Here is a 21758-nt window from a genome sequence, read left to right as displayed (position 1 = left end):
GTCGCCAGTCAGTCACAGGGCATAATAAAGACAGACAACCATTCAGACTCACATTCACACCGTCACTGAGTGGGAACTGAACCCATACTGCCTGCAGCAAAGTCAGGCGAATGTACCACTACAACATCAGCAACTAATAATGATAATAATAATAATTATTATTATTTATTTATTTATTTATTTATCGCCACTGGCTCATATCTGAAGCAGCAGGGTATAAAAGAAATTCCAATAAATTTGGTTCCCCCCAAAAATATTTCATGTATTACTATAAAGTCAACTAATACATAGGAATTATAATGAACAGAAAATGGGAATTTATTAATTTAGGGGTCATTCCAGAAATGGATGACAATTTCTGCCGCTCCCCACATGAAATTTCAAATAACAAAATCCAGAAACATGCAGTTGTTGTATAATTTATATTTGTCCTGAGACAAACTGTAACAGAAGCTGTGCTAAAAGTGATTCCCAAATATTATTGAAAATACCAACTAGCTCTTCAACACCAACCAGCTAAAATGTATTTATTCTCTTCTCCCTCCCTCTTGATAACCAATTTTCATATAATATATAACAGATAAAAAGTCTGCTTAAATCAGCTGTTTTTATGTCTTCCTTGAAATTGTTTAAACATTTTGTTTAATCCCAGACATACAGTGGAACCTTGATTTAACTCACCCCGGTTCAAAAGACTTTGTATTTAACGGACAAAAAATAGTATCCAACCGGAACTCAAAATCAACCCTTCCATGCACCGACCGGCAAGGTAAGTTTGGATAAACTGTAAAACTTTTCAAACATTTCAAAGATTTTTTGATATCTTTTTACAATGATTTCGTATTGTACCGGGTGTTTTTAGGCCACAAAAAAAGTGCTTCGATTTAACGGACAATCGGAGTTGACGGACGACACCTCCCCCCTTTTTAGTCTGTTAAATCGAGGTTCCACTGTATTTGAAATGGTAGTAATTATGCTCTGAAGTTATGTCCTTCAGTAAACACAACACTTGCTAAAACTTTTTTTAACCATAGAGGAAGAGGAAAAAAAATAGCTACATGAGTCAGCAGAAATGACATCCTTTAGCTCATTCAGACAGTGCATACAACTAAGGTAAGTCCTGTCTTCTATTTTTTTACATGTATATTTTAGGTTTGTAGCCATAATGGAGTGTGTCACTCAAACCAACTCCAACCTTGTTACTCATGCTATTAGATAAAGACATATTCATAGCAAAACTTTTGTTTTATATTGTATATCTTAGTTTGTTCTTGACCATTTAGCATAGCAGCTAACACAGCTAGCGTGTGCTCTCGAGCAAAAGTCGAACATTAGCATTGATTTTAACCCCGTTACTGAGTAATACTAAAATTAGTATTCATATATGTCGGAGTTAATCTGTAAATCGACAGATATTTTCAATTTAGCATACACCGGAAAGAGACAAGAGAGAGAGAGACCAAAACACAACCTGAGTCAGGAATTATCTCTTGCGGCAAGAGGAGAAGCCGTCGCGAGCTGGAATCTTCTAACATCTGCCTCCCCTCAACATCAATCCGGTGACCGTGCCATGTACGATTTTGGATATGACGTTACGAAGGCATGGCGAGGTGCATCCAGCAAATAAACAAAACAGCAGCAATGTAACAACTATTTATAATTTTCACCAAGACTCTCGTCCATCTACCAGATGTAAACCATGTCGGGGGATTCCAATTTTTGTTCACATAATCTTGGGATTGAGCTTTTCTTATATTTTACATTCTTTGTATGGCTTCAGCAATTACATGTCCGTCTCCAGCATTTTCAGGAATATGTGTACAACATGTTTCATTGATCATGGCGCAAACTCCTCCCTATGCCGCAGTTAATATCAAGAACTATCCGATTTCATAAAACCATTACCCCCATGTCAGTCGTTTCCTCATTATTTGTTTCTCATGCTTTAATGCTAGTATTTATACAAATAGACATGTAGGGTGCATTGAGGAAGCATTGCATCTTTCTCCATACGTAACAACTGGATCCATTTTTTCAACGTAGCCGACTGGTTAGCACGTCTGCCTCACAGTTCTGAGGACCGGGGTTCAAGTTTGTTCTCCCCGTGCCTGCGTGGGTTTTCTCCGGGCACTCTGGTTTCCTCCCACATCCCAAAAACATGCATGCTAGGTTAACTGAAGACTCTAAATTGCTCGTAGGTGTGACTGTCAGTGCGAATAGTTGTTTGTTTATATGTGCCCTGCGATTGGCTGGCGACCAGTTCAAGGTGTACCCTGCTCTTGCCCGATGATAGCTGGGATAGGCTCAAGCACTGCCGTGACCCTTGTGAGGATATGCGGCTCAGAAAATGGATGGATGGACATTCCAACCTTCATGGAGTATGTCATGATGTTCTTTTGACACAAATGGTGTTCTTTTGGCAATAATATCAATACCATTTTCTTCCCTTCCATGCAAAAGCCATATCAGTGGTGGAATCATGAACACTACATACAATACGATACATAATATTGCTCTTGGCATGCAGTCAATGCAATGTCGCCTGGTCTTTTCAATTCCTGGTTTCCTCTTAAGCCAGAAAGCAATCATCTTTCTATCTTCTGAGAGTGAGAGGTTCCTAGCACTTCACCTCTCTTTTTGCAACTAACAGTATTCTTGTCCCGTTCTTGACCAAATGCGTGTATTATTCTGCTTCTGTGCCACTTCTCACTCTCGCCCCTTCAGGAAGGACAAAAGAAGGATGGCCCGTGATGGTTTGGATCGCACTTTTCCTTCTTGTTGATGCGGGAGGGGCACTGGATACCCTCTCAGTCACTTCCCGCTCGATGCTCAGGTCCTGCGACTTCACAGCTCTTAAGAAGTTGGGGGAGTTCTAGGGAGCAAGCCCCTTTCTTCACTGACGTTGAGACGGAGATGGCTAACCCCCTTTGTCGTCAGACTCCGCCCCACAACCGGGTGAGCTGCTTGTCAGTGGTACCTGTCTCTTGCAGTGTGACAAATTTGCCACAGTAATAGCATTTGGGTGTTTTGCTGGAACAATTTCAACCCATTTTGAGAATACTTCAATCAGCACGAGGCATTATTTGTATTGTCCTACTTTCAATTCAATAAAATCCATATGCACCGCTTAAAAAGGACACTGTACGTGTGGATTTTGGCCTCTCTTAGGCCTGATATTGCCTTGTGAATTATGTTTTGCACAAGTCACACACGCTCGACAAAAGGTTTTAGAGTAATAATTGAATCCATATATAGCAAAGTGTTGCTCCACGAGCTGTAGCATCCCTCCTGTTGAGACCTGGCAAGGCCCACTTAAACAAGTCTTTCGGGAGGATGGGTTTACCTTTTTCACTACAAATTATACCATCATCATTTGTTATTGCACCTTTATTTTTCCAAAATGTTTTTTCACTTTCTGGTGCACTTTTGTGCATAATATTGTATTGTATAATATTTAATCTTGTGTTGTCGAGTGGTGTGTTTTCATCTATTTTTTGGTCTACTGAAAATGTGTCGTGTGTCATGAACGGAACAAAGAGACACGAGGTTAAATGCAAGGGGTAATTAGGGTGAACGAGGCACAGGTGGTGAAGATGCTCTCAGGAGCAGGTGTGTATGAAACAGGGGGAAGACAACAACCGCAACACACACCCATCACATCGTGCATACTGACAGCTGCTTCTTTACCTGTTTTGTCTGTATATGCATTTCTTATCGAAACCGCGATCCGTTTTTTTATTTTGTGTGTGCCGCACACTGCTATTGCTTCGGGAAGTAACACTGCTTCAAGCAATAAGGTGAGGAGCTTTGCATGCATTACTAACTTCCCGGCTACAGCAACACTGTATTTTTATGCAATAGTATATAACAATTTTCCATCAATATAAAATAGAACTTTTAATTGTAAATGATTTATTCAGGGTGCCACAGTGGGTGACTGATTAGCGCATCTGCCTCACAGTTCTGAGGAACCAGGTTCAAATCCTCATCTGTGGAGTTTGCATGTTCTCTCCGTGCCTGTGTAGGTTTTCTCAGGGTCCTCCCAAAAATAAGCATGCTAGGTTAATTGAGGACTCTAAATTGCCTGTAGGTGTGAATGTGGGTGTAAATGGTTGTTTGTTTATACTGTATGTGCCCTGCGATTGGCTGGCGACCAGTTCAGAGTGTACCCCGCCTCTCGCCCAGAGTCGGCTGGGATAGGCTCCAGAATCCCCACGACCCTAGTGAGGATAAGCGGTTTGGGAAAGGGCTGGCTGGCTGGCTGGATGGATGATTTATTCAGCAATATCTTTAAAAAAAAAATGTTTTTTAGGTACCTGAGTATTGTAACAAGGGTGTGCCAAGCTCAGCAAACAATACGTATGACAAATAAAATATCCCATTAAAAAGTGTACCGTTCATGTTTGAGCTGGACGAACCAAATTGCATTATGGTTTATTACCAGTTTTTTTTTTTTAAACACAACAAAAAAGATAAAATAAATGGTCCCTTTTTCAAAAATGTTGGTGCCTAAATTGTCCTCCAATTCTGCAATGACGCATAACCGAATGAAAAAGCTCTTTACAAAAAAATAATTTTAATCTGACTAAAAACTGATGAAGTAAGCGAATTGTGATATGAAGGTCTATAAATTTATTATACCCACACTTGTTTCGAAAAACAAATCATCAGAAATATTATTACTAGTACAAAAGTTATAGTAAAGGCTTGTAGGTCAAAGGCAAAATCCTTCAAACTCATTGTCCTATTTGTGTTATTGACCTAACCTTCTTTTAAAATAATTAAATTTGCTTACCTCCTTATGTTTTTTTTCTATGAAAAGAGAGCATACTATATATGCATATTCATATACAATATCATACCATGCATATTGGTCGTCATAACCTCCACACACTGAACATAACTGATTGGGTGTGGCGTACAAAGAGATTTCAAACAATGCATGTCAGAGAGAGTGGGGCGGGGGAGACAAGTTGTGCGGGAGGAGTGTGTGATTCCGAGGCTGGTGAAGGCAAGAAGTTCAGGTTGGCGGCCAGAGTGGAGAAGAGCACCTTGCATGCAGGTAGGTTTGCTCAAATGTATTTGGAGATTTATTCATTATTGATCCATGCTGAATTCTCTACTGCACTGTCTGTAAACCTCTTAATGTTTAGACTTATTGACAAGCTGGATGTTTATAGACAGGGGTTGGGCAAAGTATGGCCCGCTCCGTTCTTTAATCTGCAACCGAGCAGTTGCATCATCAAAAGTCATGTAATATTAGTTGCATTAATTGAGCAGTTTGTTTCCCAAAATTAGGCAACTAAAATGTTTTATTTGTTTAATTTACGATTGTATTCATTTATCTCATTAAACAATTGATTAATTGGTTTAGTGTAAACAATCACATAAAACACATTTAATATTTTTAAATTAGTTGTATTAGATAATTGGTTAATCAATTATAATTAAATTATACTTACAAATTAAAAATGGCAATGAATTATTTTATCTTAAAAATAAATGACTGTATTTTACATACATATTTTTCAACCTTAGCAGATTTCCCCAAAATTGGTAAAAATGTATTAATTCATTTATTTTTTTCAAATAATTTCTCATTAAATAATTGCTAAAGTAAAATGAAAATCACATACTGTACATTTATTTACTTTAAAAAATAATTATATTAAATAATTAATTGTAATTAAAGTATTATAAATAATGAAACTCAAAGTGAGAATGAATTAGATGATTATTTTATTAAAATAAACTATTTCTCACACATTTATCTTTCTACTTTAGCAGTTTTCACAAAATTGGTTAATTAAATGTTTGTTTGTTTTTTAAAAAGATTATCAACTTGATTAGTGTATTTAATATAAATAATAAAATAAAAATATATTTGCATCTTTCAGTTTTAAAATTCAAACGTGCCCCTTGAGCACAAATGTTTGCCCGCCCCTGTTATAGCTGCTGTAATTTTTTAAAATTATTTTGTCTCAGGACCGCAGAAAAAAGGTCCTTTAATAACTTGGCCACCTGCACAGCTAATTTAACTTTAATGGTGTGTAATGTGAGAGTAGTCTCACATGGGTCACAAGGATTGACGCTCACATTCATCCTCCTCGTTTTCTCTCAACCATCCATTGTGTGAAGTAAAAATTGTCATGGTGACTTTTTTTAATTTTCTTATTCTACCTTTCCCCCGTCAAACAAATAATCTAACCTCTGCTATCATTTTTTTTCTTTTTCCATCATGCAATGTGAAATTTTGCCGGTCACATGTTTCCAGAGGCAACCTGACACCTCAGCCATTCATTCTTGACAAAAGCTATCTTATTTTATCTCCAAGGGAGTCCTGGGGTTGGGAAAGTGCAAATGTGTGCGCAGTGATACCAAGAATTGCTTTGTCACGTCATCTTCCCATCCATTTCACACGTACGTCGTCAGTAATAAAAGCTCATTCTCAAGGGGGCCAACGTGACCCCCTCGGTGGTGGCAGCTTAAGTCCTCGTGACCTTGTTGCTGAAAGACAGAGCTCATGTTCAATGCCTGGAGTGGAACAATAAGTGTCTGTGCTACTTCAGGATAAGCTATTTGACACTGTTGAAATGTTTTGATGATCTGTGAGGAATGGGACTTATGATTTTGAACCACAGGTGAGCATAGCATAAGCTAAAAGTCAAATGAAACCACCAAAGTACAATATAACCTGTTCTGACTTATCTGGAATTCAAAACAGATTAGGAAATAAAGTAGAACCTTGGGTTACAAATTTAATTTGATCCGTGTCCCTTTCTCAAACTGAAAAGTTTACAAACCGAGGTAATGTTTAATATTGAAATTAATGGAAATGCAATTAATTCATTCCAGCCACAAAACAACATTATACTGTATGTGCCTTATTTTAACATTGTGTTGTCAAAATGAAATACTGTGCAATAAAGAAATAGGTGAAAACACAATTTCTAATGACGGAATAAAAGTTGGTTCACTTTGGTTACCAAATCACTGTGTAGTGTGGCCTTTTCGGGTACGGTAATTTTTACGTTCACTGTGGTTACTGCTAGTGCTAAATGGCCGCCACCTTCCACAATACAGCGCAGTTTTTGCATTGTATTTTGAGATGTGGTTGCCATTTTATGCCAAATACAGATACTTGAAGAATGGAGCAAATTATGTTTATGTGGCGCGAAAAAAATACCATGTCTCACGGCCATGTCAAGCCTGTTCGTAAACCGAAAATAGTACTGTATGTAAGTCGAGGTAATTTTTCATTTACAAAATGTATCAACCGAATTTTTGTAAACCGGGCCGTTCGTAAACCCAGTTTCCACTGGAATGAAATTTGCAATTATTCGTTCAAGGGTCAGGCTGACTTCTTAACAATCATATGGGGGATAAAACTGTTAAAGGGGACATTCATCCATCCATCCATCCATTTTCTGAGCCACTTCTCCTCACTAGGGTCGCGGGCGTGCTGGAGCCTATCCCAGCTGTCATCGGGCAGGAGGAGGGGTACACCCTGAACTGGTTGCCAGCCAATCGCAGGGCACATACAAACAAACAGCCATTCGCACTCACATTCACACCTACGGGCAATTTAGAGTCTCCAATCAATGCATGTTTTTGGGATGTGGGAGGAAACCGGAGTGCCCGGAGAAAACCCACGCAGGCACGGGGAGAACATGCAAACTCCACACAGGCGGGGCCGGGGATTGAACCCGGGTCCTCAGAACTGTGAGGCTGACGCTCTAAGCAGTCGACCACCGTGCCGCCTTAAAGGGGACATATTATGGAAAATTTATTTTTAACTGGCTTGTGTACAAATACAGTGGTGCTTTGAGAGCCCAATTTAATTTGTTCTGTGACCACAATTGTATCTCAAATGTCAAATCATATTTCCTCTTTGAAATGAATGGAAATGGCATTCACTCAATCCGTCCTCCGCAAAAAACATTTTTTGGGGGGTAATGTGTATTTATAATAAGGAAAATAGAACTCTATAAAAACATACAGTATCATAATTAAATAGAATGTAAAGAACTAATCAGCTTGTACATCATTATTTAATGCATCAATTCAAGTAATTGTGCTACTCCTCCTGGTGTGGCCGCCATGGCTACTGGCGGGTAGTATAATACAATCATACAGACCTAAATGAAGAAGAGTCACGGCTACTCTCAATGACTCAATAAACTGCAATAATTTTAATAGTTTTCACAGAGAATATACATGGACTATATGGCTGTGAGTATTGGGACGTTGTCTGTCTACATGGGTTAGGGTTAGTGACCGTTTGTGTTCAACTATCTATTTTCCATTATGTGTCAGCATTGAGCAAGCGGGAGCATTTCTAAGGTAAAGTTGTTTAGTTTCTAAGGCATTCTTTGTTGAAGAATTGTTGACTATCTGCCAAAACTGCTGCTTTTTGTGACGTGAACTTAGTTCAAGTGAGTTTGTGGTCACCAAACAGTGCTGGTATCTTGCACTTGCAAGTCAAAGCAAAAAAATGGTTTATTGTAAGAGCTAAAGGGAGTTGCTGTTCAAATCAATGATGCTTCATGTTAAAATCTTGTATAGGTCTTTGTTGTTTGATTGTTCATATTCCGTGTCTCAGCTTATGAAACAATGAGTGTTGGAAGCAGGGATTTCAGGGGATTTATTGCAGAAATAGACATTCAGGCACGGTGTTTGTTAGCACAACTACATCACAGTTCAGAGGTCATGGGGTTCAAATCCAGGCTCCAGACTTCCTGTGTGGAGTTTGCATGTTGTTGCTGTGTCGTTTTTGTCCAGGTATTCCAGTTTCCTCACAGATTCCAAAAACATACATTGTAGGTTAATTGAAGACTCTAAAATTGTCCGTAGGCATGAATGTGAGTGTAAATGGTTGTTTTTCCATATGTGCCCAGAGATTGGCTGATGACCAGTTCAGAGTATACCCTGCCTCTCCCCCAAAGTCAGCTGGGATAGGCTCCAGTACACCTACAACCTGAGTGGATGGATTGAGATTAGATATTATTTTATTTTGTCATAGATATATTTCAATTTGGAACATTTAAGTAACCGAAGTGTCACAAATTGGATGGAGACTGGACCCAAGAGCAGGCAGAGGCTGAGGGGTTGTGATGAACAGTTTATTGAAAAGGGGAAAAGTAGATGTTTTTGACGTGCGCTGGTGGGTAGTGGAGGCAGGGACTGCGTGGCAGGCGGTGATGAGGGCAGGCGGCTGGCTTGGCGGTAGGAATTCACTTGGCGATGAATACGGAGGAAACACTGAGGACAAGGAGAGAAACGGAGGTCAGAAAGGAAACGAGGAATTGTTTATCTTACGTGGAGACTGGGGAGCCGTTGTACCGCTGGAGAAGCTGTAATACTCTGGCAAGGGTTTCCGGGATCTGGCAGGCTTTTTATGCAGATGGTAATGAGGGCTGATTGGTGACAGGTGCAAAGCCGAGGAAGGTGCTGGAAAAAGAGAGAGGGAAGGGGAGAGAGAGAGACGGCAAAATGGCGCAAGGCGTCACCCAGGCTCCAACCATGGTACTGCAAAGTGGCTCATGACATAAAATGTTGAGTTTGCAGCCTTGAGGACTGAGGAGACTAAGTTATCCAAGAATACTGTGAAGTCTCTCGAGAAACTGAATATTGTTCAGTTGATACAGTTTCAAAGTGCTGATTTGCCCCAGTTTTAGGAAAAACAACAGTCACATGAGCCCTCGTAAGTTTGTGTAACACATCCGAGTGTATAGATGGGTCAAAGAAAAATCCTAGAAGACCTAATTCATATCCAAGATTATATTGTGAAACCCTTTGTTAAAACTGTCTGATCTTTTAATTTGGTATTTTTCATGATTTTGATCCAACATTGTCCTCTTGTGTCTTCATAGACCGAAAATGTGGAGAAGCGCACACTGACTAGTGGTTTTTACTGCCAGCCACAATGTTGCTGCGCTCTCAAGACAGAAGACCTCTCCTTGGGTTTTCAGCCCTATTAACGCAAAGCATTCCCCAACAAAGACAAGTAGCATCCACAGTGCCTCCAAGGAGTCCGAAGGAGTCCATCTTTATATTGCATTCTCTTACTTCGCCACCACCCTGGGCAACACAGGCACTTTCCAACCTGGAGCAAGGAGAGAGAGAACTGCTAAGCCTCAGGGAGCGCCAGCAGGCTGAGGTGGATGAGGTGAACCGGGAGTTGGACAATGCAGCGATTGATGCACAGAGAGAAGAGCGCCGTCTTCTTGAAAAAGTTGAGCGGAATCACAAAGAAGCCCAGCGCCGCCTGAGTCAGGTTAAGGGTGAAAATGCAGCGACAATAAGAGTTGTGCAATCCCTAATTGATCAGCAACTTAAAAAAATGTGGCACCTTAAGGAGCAGATACAAAGATGGGGCAGTACAGCTGGGGGTGCCAACCAAAATCAGCTTCAGAGAGGGGTAGCAGAGGTCACCCAACCTTGGGAAATCTCTCTTACAATTAAAAGGGTCAGCTTCCTACCACATGAGTCAAAAACTTTATGCTTGGGGAAAGTCGATGTCTATGATCAAGGTATAACTTATCCGATTGGTGTCTGTGGTGTCCAAGGACAGAAGTGTGCATTGCACTCAGGAGACTCACCATTTTCAAACATCACCCCTCTAGAGATTCATAAAGAACCTTCAACAGTCAAAGCTGAGCAAAGGCAAAGTCCAGAGGAGAGCACAAAGACAAAGTGTGGGAACCTGCAAATTTTCCAGAAACAAAATCTATTAAATTCTACTGAAAATGAGGAGCTCAGATCATCAATGGCCCCCACACCAAAATATCGTGGAGTATCAGAGTCTCCCCAAGAGGAGCAAGCTAACTCAGTGTGTTCAGACATACATGGACAAGACTTGTTAACCACTATTCCAGCAGTCTCTAGTCAAGGTGAATCTGAAGGTGATGAATCGGATGGCAAATGGCATGCAACCAAGAGGCGCTACACTGTAAAGGGAAAGAAAAAGAAAAAAAACGTTGTCCTTGTCTCATGTGAAGAAACATTCTGCCCTCTGGAAAGTGATTCCCTTTCCAGGTACAGTCTTGGACACCTTTCCACAAGAGCTAATTCATTTTCTCAAAAAGCCCTATCCATGTCAAATGAGTCATCAAAGGACAGTGGAAGCCCTCCATCCCCAGCAGCCAGTGAGGATTCATTTTACGTGTACCCTGAGATTATACCAGTCAATAAATCCTTCAAGCAGGAGCAGCGCCTCTCACTTTCACCTGACGAATTCTCTGGCAAACTAAGCCCTGTGAGCCATGGTGACAAAGGTGTCTCTGGAGCCATCAGGAGGGTCAACAGAATACACCTGGCAGCTGAACCATCAACTCTTGAACAAGGCCATGGACATGGCTCAGAGTCAGAACCAAACAGTAACACTACAGATGCAGAGAAACCATGTTCTAGACCCCATACATCCATTAGAAAGATGTTTGGTTTAAATCCTGTGAATCGATCTTTGTCCATGCCAGACATAAAAAGGGAGGAATCACAGCAATACAAAAATGACAACAAACAGAACGATGTGGCAGCTTTGAGGGAGCTGGAGGAAGAGCGTGGTTCAACTGCGCTTGACTCTGCTTATCTGGTTAAACAATTTGGAAAGCAAGGATCAGGCCGCACTGATTTCAACCTACCAAGTGGTGTGCATGCAACTGTTAAAGGGCAGCTGTTCGTGGTGGATTGCGGAAACGCCCGGATTCAGATCACCGACCTCCAGAAGAACGTTGTGCAGCAGGTGTCCCCTTCCGGACCGGAGAGACCTTCCCGTATCTGCAATTACTTTGACGTGGCTGTCAATTCAAAAGGACTCATTGCTCTGACTTGTGCTGCTGAACGAGCCGTGTTGGTCTTCAACCGTCATGGACGCCTACTGCAGACATTTGGCGGCACAATGAATGGTTCCAACAATGAAGAACTGGATGCTCCTCGGGGGGTGACTGTGACCCGTCAAGATGATTTCTTGGTTGCTGACATCAAGCGTGGCTCCCTAACTTCCATGAAGCTGGACCCCAAAACCGGGACCAGGCTAGAGCGTACAGTTATCACAGGTTACCACAGACCATACCTGGTGGCAGCCTGTCTCACAACTGGGCTCATGGTGCTGTCCGAAAGAGGCAATGAGACTGGCCGTGTGCCATGTATTCGGGTCCTTGATCCTGGATGGAGCACAATACGAATCCTCGGGGTCTGCTCTGGCCTCGGGCCCGTCCTGTCCTGTCCTTGGGGCCTTTGTATCGACAGCAGTGGGGATGTACTGGTGACAGACTGGGGCAAGCAACATCATCGGGTTCTTCTCTACCCGTCCAAGGGTGTCGGCTGGCCGCTAGTGACAGATAATCTGAACAGCCCAAGAGGTCTAGCGCTGCTCCCTCACGGCCACATGGCAGTATCAGACAGTATGAATCATTCCATCAAGATCTATCGCTACAAATGACCTGAAGAGGATGAAGAAGACGAAAGAAGTTTTGGAGGAAACGTTTTGGTTAACTTTCTGATTACATTACAGCATGTGAATTATCACATGTAATTATTGTACTTGGTCAAACATGAGTAATTTAAACAGCTATAAACTAACAATTTTAGCAACAGTGGTATGTATAGTCATGTTTTATGAGATTAAACTCATTTTTTTGTGACAATGATATCAGAATCATCTTTATTTGCCAAGTATGTCCAAAAACACACAAAGAATTTGTCTCCTGTAGTTGGAGCCGCTCTAGTACACACATCTACACACTTTAAATGCAACATTATGTACACCTGCACAGACAGTTAAAACGGACGATTATTATGGTTGTAAATGCAGACTTTTTGGTACAGCTCATCTAGGACCTCATTGCACTGATGCAGGTGTACCTAATATTGTGAACAGTTCATGTAAATTGAATAAAATAGATATCCAGATCATCCATCCATTGTCTGTACCACTCATCCACACAATGGTCGTGGGCGTGCTGGAGCCTATCCCAGCAGTCATCGGGCAGGAGGCGGGGTACACCCTGAACTGGTCGCCAGCCAATCGCAGGGCGCATATAAAACCAACAACTGTTCACTCACACATTCACACCTACAGGGAATTTAGAGTCTTCAATCAACTTACCACGCATGTTTTGGGAATGTGGGAGGAAACTGGAGTACCCGGAGAAAACAGGCACGGGGAGAACATGCAAACTTCACACAGGCGGAGCCGGGATTTGAACCCCGGTCCTCAGAACTGTGAGGCAGATGTGCTAATCAGTCGGTCACCGTGCCGCCTTCCAGATAGTTGAGGAAAGAGGGAAAAAAAAAAGAATAATTTTATTGTGCTTTGTTGTTGAGTTTTTATAAAAGGACAGGTTGAGATGGTGATGGGGTAATTTGTACATTGTGTGTAAGCAATGTGTGTGAGTAAAAATAATAAAACTTCAAATCAGAATACACTTTGCACAGAGTTGTTGTTTTCCCTGTTCTTCTTATCTTATCGTGTCAGACTTGTGCAAACAATTTATCATCCAGACACCCACAGAAAGTAAAACTTTGACCACATTCACACTGCTCTAATTACTAAAATCAGGACAAAAACACCACCGAAGACATTAGGACGGTAAACATGCAGTGCCTTTACTGGCACTGCATGTTGAAACCACTGACATACTAATGACTCACATATGTAAACAGTCATGCAATGACACACAGTTCCAGGTATAAAAGCCCAACTGGTGGACATTGGCTCAAGATCGCTCAGCATGAAGCTGCTCACAGTTCTCTACTTGGGCCTCCTACTTTGCCTCGGTGCATCACTGTAAGTCATCTTAGTTTAATGAATTGAAATTCTAAATAATATGCCTCAATTTGAATTGATTTGATATAACGTCAACTTGATTGCTGTGATACTTTGTAGTATTCAGTTGCTTTTTGTCATACAATACGTATGTTCAGCCAAACTAACATAATGCAAACCAATACAATCATTCCATAACAAATGTATTTGATGTTAAAAAAAAAAAAGTTTTTTTGTGCAAATGTAAATTTTTTCTATGTCATGGTGCAGTCAACATCGAGCAGTCGTTCACCGGACACTCGTATTTCAAAACTTTGTTTACAAAGTGGTTCGATTGAACAAAGAGCAGGGTGTTGACTCATGCAAGGTGCTGACTCATCATGTTGGACTCTGACTTGGAGACTTAATGCAAGACTTTGAAAATAAAGCTTTTTTTTCTCGTCTTTGACAGACCCCTTGGAGATGTCACCAGTGCAGGTGGGCTGATTTTTAATCCTGTTTATTTGGTGGACTGTAAATCAAGATTCCAATGTTAATGATAATCTAATAGATAACAGCTGCAATCACATATATTTTCTATGAGAGCTATGATACATAAAATGGATGAATAACATGATATTTTTGGGGTAATTAAAGTCATGATACAGGAAATGAAAATCAAATCAAATATGGGGTTGATGGTTAGGGTTAACTATCAAGTTCCACACTAAACTCATTCAAGCATGCCCTCGTGGACCTTGTGTTGTGCAGTGGGGCACAGCCATGCTGGAACATGACCTTGGCCCCATTGGCCTCCTCAAATTGTCATTTTGAAACATATTATACAATATTCTATACCCCAAAACTTTATTCTTATTGCTCTGCCAATTTTTGCTGTTCTACTCTTCCACATTTTCGCCACTGATTCAACTCATTGCAACTTCCGCAGAACCATTTTCCACATTCCCCGTATTCCCAGCTAAGCCTGAATTCCACATTTTTCAAACACACACACATGAATAAAGTGAAAATTCACTTGTTTCAATGTTGCAAATTTAAACTGTCCAGCTCTTTCAGAACATCGTGGGAACTATATTTCACATTCCAATAACTACCATAATCCCCAAATTCCACAATTATCACAGTAAAATCCCCAAATTTTCATAATAAAAGTCCAAAATTAAGAAATATTGTACACATTTTCCCCCTCTTTCCACATTTCGTGGCTGATGCAAATCATTCCAATTTAAAATAATATTCAGCTCATTCAGGCTATTTGGGGAACTATTTTCACAATAAAATTTCCTAATTTAGAGAGATTTTACACATTTACCTCCTGCACTTACATTTCTTGACTGATTTCAAATATTCTAAGTTTAGAATTTTCATCTTACTGTATTTAGAATCTTGGGACCTATATTTAATATTCCAATAGATCCCACATTTAATTTATGAGATATTTACCACCTCCTTCCACATTTCTTGACCGCTTCAAACCATTCCAAGGTAAAAATACTTGGCTTATTCAGCTCATCTCAGTAACTATTTGTCACATTACCAAATTAAGATATATTTTACACATTTACGTCCTCCTCCCAGATTTCTCTACCAATTCGAACCATCCAAGGCTTCACATTCTACATTTCAACAATTCAATTAATTCTACAGCATTTCAGTGCAGCTTCAGCTTTTGAGCATTCACATAAAAAAAAATTTCAGGAATTGCACGTTCTAGTTAATTACTGTATATAGGACCATAATCTGCAACACACCTTGCGCAAGCGGCAAATGTGTGCGCACCTAGCAACAGTATTTATGAACGGAGCGGTGGGCACGTCATCAGTAGTGCGGCGTTGATTAACTTCTTTATCTCACTTTTATAGTGTGACATATTTTCCAAATGGATATCTAGGGTGCATCGACGGCGTCACTGGCCCCGGTGAAGGCGCCATCAGAGCAGTGAATTAAATCAAAACATGCAATATGATGTTTCACCTTCCCGGGGCGCTAGACTTACAACAGTCTCTGAAGTTTGCAAGTGCGTGCGTGTGTGTGTGTGTGTGTGTGTGTGTGTACAAAGACTCCAAGTAGTGCATCTCTGTATTTTCATTGGTGTGTAATAAAGATGGAGGTGCTCATGATGCAACCCTGCCAGACCGATGTGATGGGATAGAGTTTGATGCCATCACTCCAGATGAGAAAGGAAACACTATCTTCTTCAAAGGTATAACAAAGTTCATCTAACATTACATTTGCATTCATCAAGCCCACGTTATAGACTTTGCTCTCCTGAGGATTGCTTTGTTTCATTTCAATATATTGTACTGTTGCACATTCATAAGCCTATTCCCATGTAACGACACTATTGTGATTCATTCCCTGTAGGTGAACACCTGTGGAAGGGGTTCCACGGTCCAGCTGAGCTCTCCAATGAGTTATTCAAGGAACTTGATGATGATCATAACATCGGCCACGTTGACGCCGCCTTTCGCATGCACAACCCAGAGAACCATGATGAGCACGATCACGTGTATTTCTTCCTGGTATGAGTGGAACCTTTCATCGGTGATGTGGGCTGCAGTATGTTGATAGTTGCAGTGTGACAAATGTGTCAAATTTTTGTCCAGGATGACAAGGTCTTTCGCTACTATAATCAGACTCTGGAGAACGGGTATCCGAAACCAATACAGGATGACTTCCCAGGAGTCCCCTCTCACCTGGATGCAGCTGTGGAGTGTCCAAAAGGAGAGTGTGCAGCCAACTCAGTTCTGTTCTTCAAGGGTAGGCTGGCTTTCACTTGGAAAAAAAAATCTGAGAAAATCCATTGCAGTCAATTATCCATTATATTTATAGAAATATATATTTTTCTCACAAGAGGGTGAAATTTGCTACTACAGGGATGAGTCACATGATCAGGACTGAGGCAAATAATTTACCCTTAGATAGTTTTCAGGTCAAATTTGACCTGTTTTGATCTTTGACAGCAATAAAAATACCCTAAATGTCATTCCTTCAACCTGAATTTTGATGACTTTTCCTGAGTGTGTGAAAATGAAAATATTTGAACAGCCTGTAAAGTGAATTCAGAAATTTGTTTCCAAATACATGATACATGTTTGAAGATAATTGCTCAAAACGTGCAAAGGCTGATAATTTTGAAGTAAATCTGGCACAGGTGGCGACGCAACCGTGCGCCAGAGACAGGTTAGACCAGTGTTGGTAATTTCGTAGACCAGGTGGATCCGAGTGGGCGGACTGCGCCACTGTTGGTGTGTTTACAGAGAGAGGAGTAATCTCTGTGAGCAAGAGGAGTGTAAAATTGTCACCGCTTTTGCCCTGTGTGACAACAGACAATGTGAGCAGTTACCCTTATTGAGCTACTGATAACCGTTGACGACTTAAATATGTCAGCTGTCCTCCATATCTGTCTGCCTGTGCCCAGATCAAATTAATCAAAATCACATTAGCCCAGCGGTCTATGTTGCACCAAAATTTAGACATTGTCAGAGTAGGCGTAAGATTTTGACAGACTGCAGTCACCAAATTCTCCCAGATGTCAAATGACACACCCTCGTTGCGTCGGTATGCCTATCTTGGTGCAGGCCGGTCTACCAAATTGGCAAACACTCAAGTGAGCTTTTTGCTTGCACGAAAATGAAGATACCCAACCATTTGCAATCCAGGGCACGTTGGACACTCTATGAAAATATAGCCCAATGACACAAAAACAGTTCTGACTCATCGTAGTCACTCATGGGACTCATATTGCCGACGGACCAAGTGACTAAATTGGGAAGTTGCACAAGTTTTATTAAACAAAATAGGAATATTGATGACAATACGGAAGTCCTTACTCTCCGAAATGGTTCCAAAATAGCTTACATCTGGGCGGCACAGTGTGCAACTGGTTACCACATCTGCCTCACAGTTCTGAGGACCGGGGTTCAATCCCCAGCCCTGCCTGTGTGGTGTTTGCATGTTCTCCCAGTGCCTGCGTGGGCTTTCTCCGGGTACTCCGGTTTCCTCCCACATTCCAAAAACATGCATGTTAGCTTCATTGAAGACTCTAAATTGTCTGTAGGTGTGAACGTGAGTATGAATGGTTGTTCGTTTCTATGAGCCCCGTGATTGGCTAGCGACCAGTTAAGCACGTACCCCACCTCTCGCCCGAAGTAAACTGTGATAGGCCCTAGCACACCTGCAACCATAGTGAGGATAAGCACTACAGAGAATGGAATAGCTTACATAAACTTCATTTTCCAACTTCCTTCATTAAAATGTTTTCCCTCAACTCTATTCATCAAGGTAATTACAAGCATAGATTTCATTTGTTTTGAAAAGTGTTTTTTTTGTGATATCGGTAGAGTGAGGTATTTAGTTGTATTCCCAAATTCAAACCCTGCCTCTTGCCCAAAGTCACTTGGAACAGGCATCAGGACACCCACGAGCCAAGTGAGGATAAGAGGTTCAGCGAATGGATGGATGGATCGTCATTAATACATTTTTCCTTATTAAAGAGAGAGGGAACCCCGTTGGTCTATCGGCAATATGAGTCCCTAGTAATGTTTTTGTCTTGTGGCATTTGCATTTCCGTTGTGGCGTTTGCAGTTGTTGTGACCCGTCTTGGCCACTGTACAATCTTCTTTACAGGCGCTACAAAGTCTTTGTACATTGAGACAGTATCCAGGTCAAATTTGACCCATGTATCCTAAAATTCATTTCATATTTACCAATGTTTTTTTTAAAATCAAAACTGATTTTGACTCTGTGAAAATGTCCATGCCAAAAAGGTGTGTACAGTATTTTTATGGGCTAGTGAGAACAGTGTTCAAGAGGTAAATTCAACTAGTCCCAATAAATGTGTTCCCACCACAGTTGCACAGGTTCCCGTGAACTGTAAGGGTCCTGGAGCGATCTCGAGACGGTGGCAGGATCAGGACGATCATAGCTGTTATTTTTCATGTCTTTGATCAAATGAGACATCACATTGTTTGGTAGTAGAAGTTGTTTTGTTTTTGTTTTTTGGGGGGGCCAAATCGAGTATCGTAAAACATAAAAAGCATACATTTTCCCTTTTTCTCTTAAACATTGATTAAAGACAAATGTTCAACTCATTGTCAAACATACTATTAATACAATTTTGAAAATATTTGTAGTTCATTCATTTGATATTGACAATTATCACAATGATATTCTTGGTCCAGGTCAAAATTGACCCTAAACATACTATGTGTGGATAGAAAATGAACAGTATGTAAGGATTAGGTGTCTAAAATACATGTTTTTATGATAACCTGTTATCATTTTTTTGCTTTCTCAAAAAAGTGTAGTAACTCATGATGCCCTCACAGGACACGACGTGCATGTTTATGACATTGACACAAAACTGATCAAAACAAAGACGTGGTCCCACCTGCCTGTTTGCACGTCTGCTTTGCGCTGGCTGGAGCACTACTACTGCCTCCATGGTCACAACTTCACCAGATTTAACCCGGTCTCAGGAGAGGTGAGCGGTAACTACCCAAAGGATGCGCGCCATTACTTCATGAAGTGTCCCAACTTTGGTGAGCTCATCAAGTACTCCTCCAAAAATACATTGTATTATTATTATTACTATTATTTCTAACTGGCAATCAGATTAAATTTTATCCGGTGCGTGGGTTTGTAGGCCATGGAGGTGATTATAAAATCCCTAAATGCAGCGAAGTCAAAATAGATGCCATTACCACGGATGAGCAAGGCAAAAAATATTTTTTTGCAGGTAAGGACTTTTTTTTTTTTTTTTTTCCCCGAAAATATTCTCAGAAACTTCAAAGATGAACCGTGCTTGAGTTTTATTTTCTGTAAAGGTCCAATCTACATGCGTCTGGACAGCCACCGCGATGGTCTTCACGCCTTCCCAATCACAAGTGCGTGGAAAGAGATGATCAATGGGGTGGATGCTGTCTTCTCCTACAACGACAAAACCTACATGATTAAGGTAGACCTTGTCAAAATCCCATTAGCGCCCACTGAAAACTTAGTTATCTGTGTAGACTCTGAGTCATACAGGTCGTGGTAATCCTTTAATCCAAAATACTTCTTCAGTTTTAAATATTTAGGTGTGGCGTCTCCCTATTTACAGTATGTCTCTGATGGGTGTGACCCCTGGGGGTGGTCCCAATTGAGTTGTTGTCATTGCTTTTGAATACCAACCAGTCTTTAACCTTCCTGGTACTGGAGATGGATGGATAGGTAGATAGATGCTGATTGCTGCTTTTTCCGTTTTTTTTAAAGGGCCTTGTAGCCTGATCAAGGATTGTTTTGTTAATCCTGTCGTCTTAAATTGACATTATTCAACAATGCAAATACACATAATGTCTTGGGAGTTGCTGTACTCACTGATTGAGGTAAAATTCTTCACATGCAGGATGATCAAGTGTACATCTATAAATCGGACGCGCACAACACCCTCATCGAAGGCTACCCTAGAACCCTGAAGGAAGAGTTAGGCATCGAGGGACATGTTGATGCTGCCTTTGTGTGCCCCAATAAAGATACAGTTCACATAATCCAAGGTAAGTCGTTTGGATCTTCATTTTACACTTTTATCAAACATTGCATTAACAATTCAATTAATGATTTTTAGGAAGCATGATTCGTGACGTTGACCTGTCGGCCACACCAAGAGCTGTGACCAGAGACTTTCCCCTTCCCTTTTCTGACGTTGATGCTGCTTTGTGCAGTCAGGAAGGAGTTGATGTGTTCAAAGGCCCCTCTTACTACCATTATGACAATGCGTTTACCCTGGCTGTGACCAGAATAGCCCCTGTGCCTGAAAAAATTACCCCGGCTATGATGGGATGTCAGGAGTAGACGCAAACCTTTGCTCGATGTCAATATGAGGACTTGTGAATGATTCAGTTTTGGTGAATAAACATTTGGAAACTATTCACAGAATTTTGGCTTATATATGTTGTTTGTGTTGCCATTATAAGAATATTGATCATTACTTTGACAGAACAAATAAGCATTATTTCATTATTTGTTTTGCAATGGGATTCTGATTGACCTACAAATTTAAAGAATCCATTCAAAACGCAAACTGCTACAGTCAAAAGAAGTTAATCATGGCAATATCAATATGTTAATTCAATAAAACAACTCTTTAAACTGATGAAGCAGGGCTCTTGAATGCTTACTTTTACAAAATTCAGTGTTTTTAGGGCACTTTCCCTGCCTTCTAATTTATAAACAAGAACAAACTGTGCTTTACATTTTTTCTCAAATGATAGCAGAATTGAAATGATGTTTAAATTTACATTGGCTCTATAGATATGAATCTGATGTCAAGAGTAAAAAAAAAAAAAAAGACATCAAAACATCTTGACTTATTTGAACAATAGAATATTGTATTAATACCAACAGGAAAAATGTCTATGGGTGCATTCGGAAATGTGCCCTTTTCTACAATCTGGACCGTTTGGAACCGTGGAGCGTTATTGGAATGTGCTGTTTGGTAATTCAGAGCACCACACACTCTGGGTGAGTGTATTCTGGCCGCTTTGACAGGGGAGACAAAGCGGCAGGACGACCATGAACATCTCGCAAAAACAACTGTCCGTCCTGTCAACACAACAACAGCACAAAATAACGGTCATTCGTAAATTCAAAGAAAGGGAGCACGTTCTGCCTCTCGGAACACTCGGACGCTCAGAGGAGAGTTCGGGCGTCAGATTGAATTTCCGAAAGCATCCGACAGAATATGGGCCTGGCTATTTACTGGTGAGCAGTCCAGGTTGTGCCCCATCTCTCACCCAGAGTCAGCTGAGATAGGCTCCAGCTCACCATGACCCTGAACAGGGTGACCAATGTAGAAAATGGATGGAAACGGCATTGTAAATGGGTCATCCCAGAATTGTAAATCATTGCTAATATTTTACTCAAGAGGACTTGCTTGCTGTGTTAGCTTCTATGCTAACAGGTAAAGAACAAACTTGGCTGCATATTACAAAAAGAAAAACTTTGATTT

The 21758-nt window shown here is 40.7% G+C and overlaps 1 protein-coding gene across 2 annotated transcripts; it reads left to right on the top strand.

The window, feature by feature from the left end:
* The first annotated feature begins 13717 nt into the window (after positions 1–13717).
* Positions 13718–20686, top strand: hpxb (hemopexin b). Of its 2 annotated transcripts, none has more exons than XM_061683505.1 (10): positions 13718–13789; positions 14220–14245; positions 15873–15971; positions 16133–16290; positions 16375–16528; positions 19099–19311; positions 19416–19508; positions 19597–19727; positions 20157–20304; positions 20376–20686. In XM_061683505.1, the coding sequence occupies exons 1-10, from the start codon at positions 13734–13736 to the stop codon at positions 20600–20602; spliced, it is 1305 nt and encodes a 434-aa protein (XP_061539489.1). In that variant the 5' UTR covers positions 13718–13733; the 3' UTR covers positions 20603–20686. The 2 variants fall into 2 exon arrangements, with proteins under 2 accessions (XP_061539489.1, XP_061539479.1); XM_061683495.1 differs by having other exon boundaries at positions 19078–19311.
* Positions 20687–21758: the final 1072 nt, after the last annotated feature.

The sequence above is a fragment of the Phycodurus eques genome, chromosome 1 (genome assembly GCF_024500275.1).
Source record: "Phycodurus eques isolate BA_2022a chromosome 1, UOR_Pequ_1.1, whole genome shotgun sequence".
NCBI lineage: Eukaryota > Metazoa > Chordata > Actinopteri > Syngnathiformes > Syngnathidae > Phycodurus > Phycodurus eques.
The sequence above is the reverse complement of the archived record's forward strand: the minus strand, read 5'-3'. Positions and strand labels throughout refer to the sequence as shown.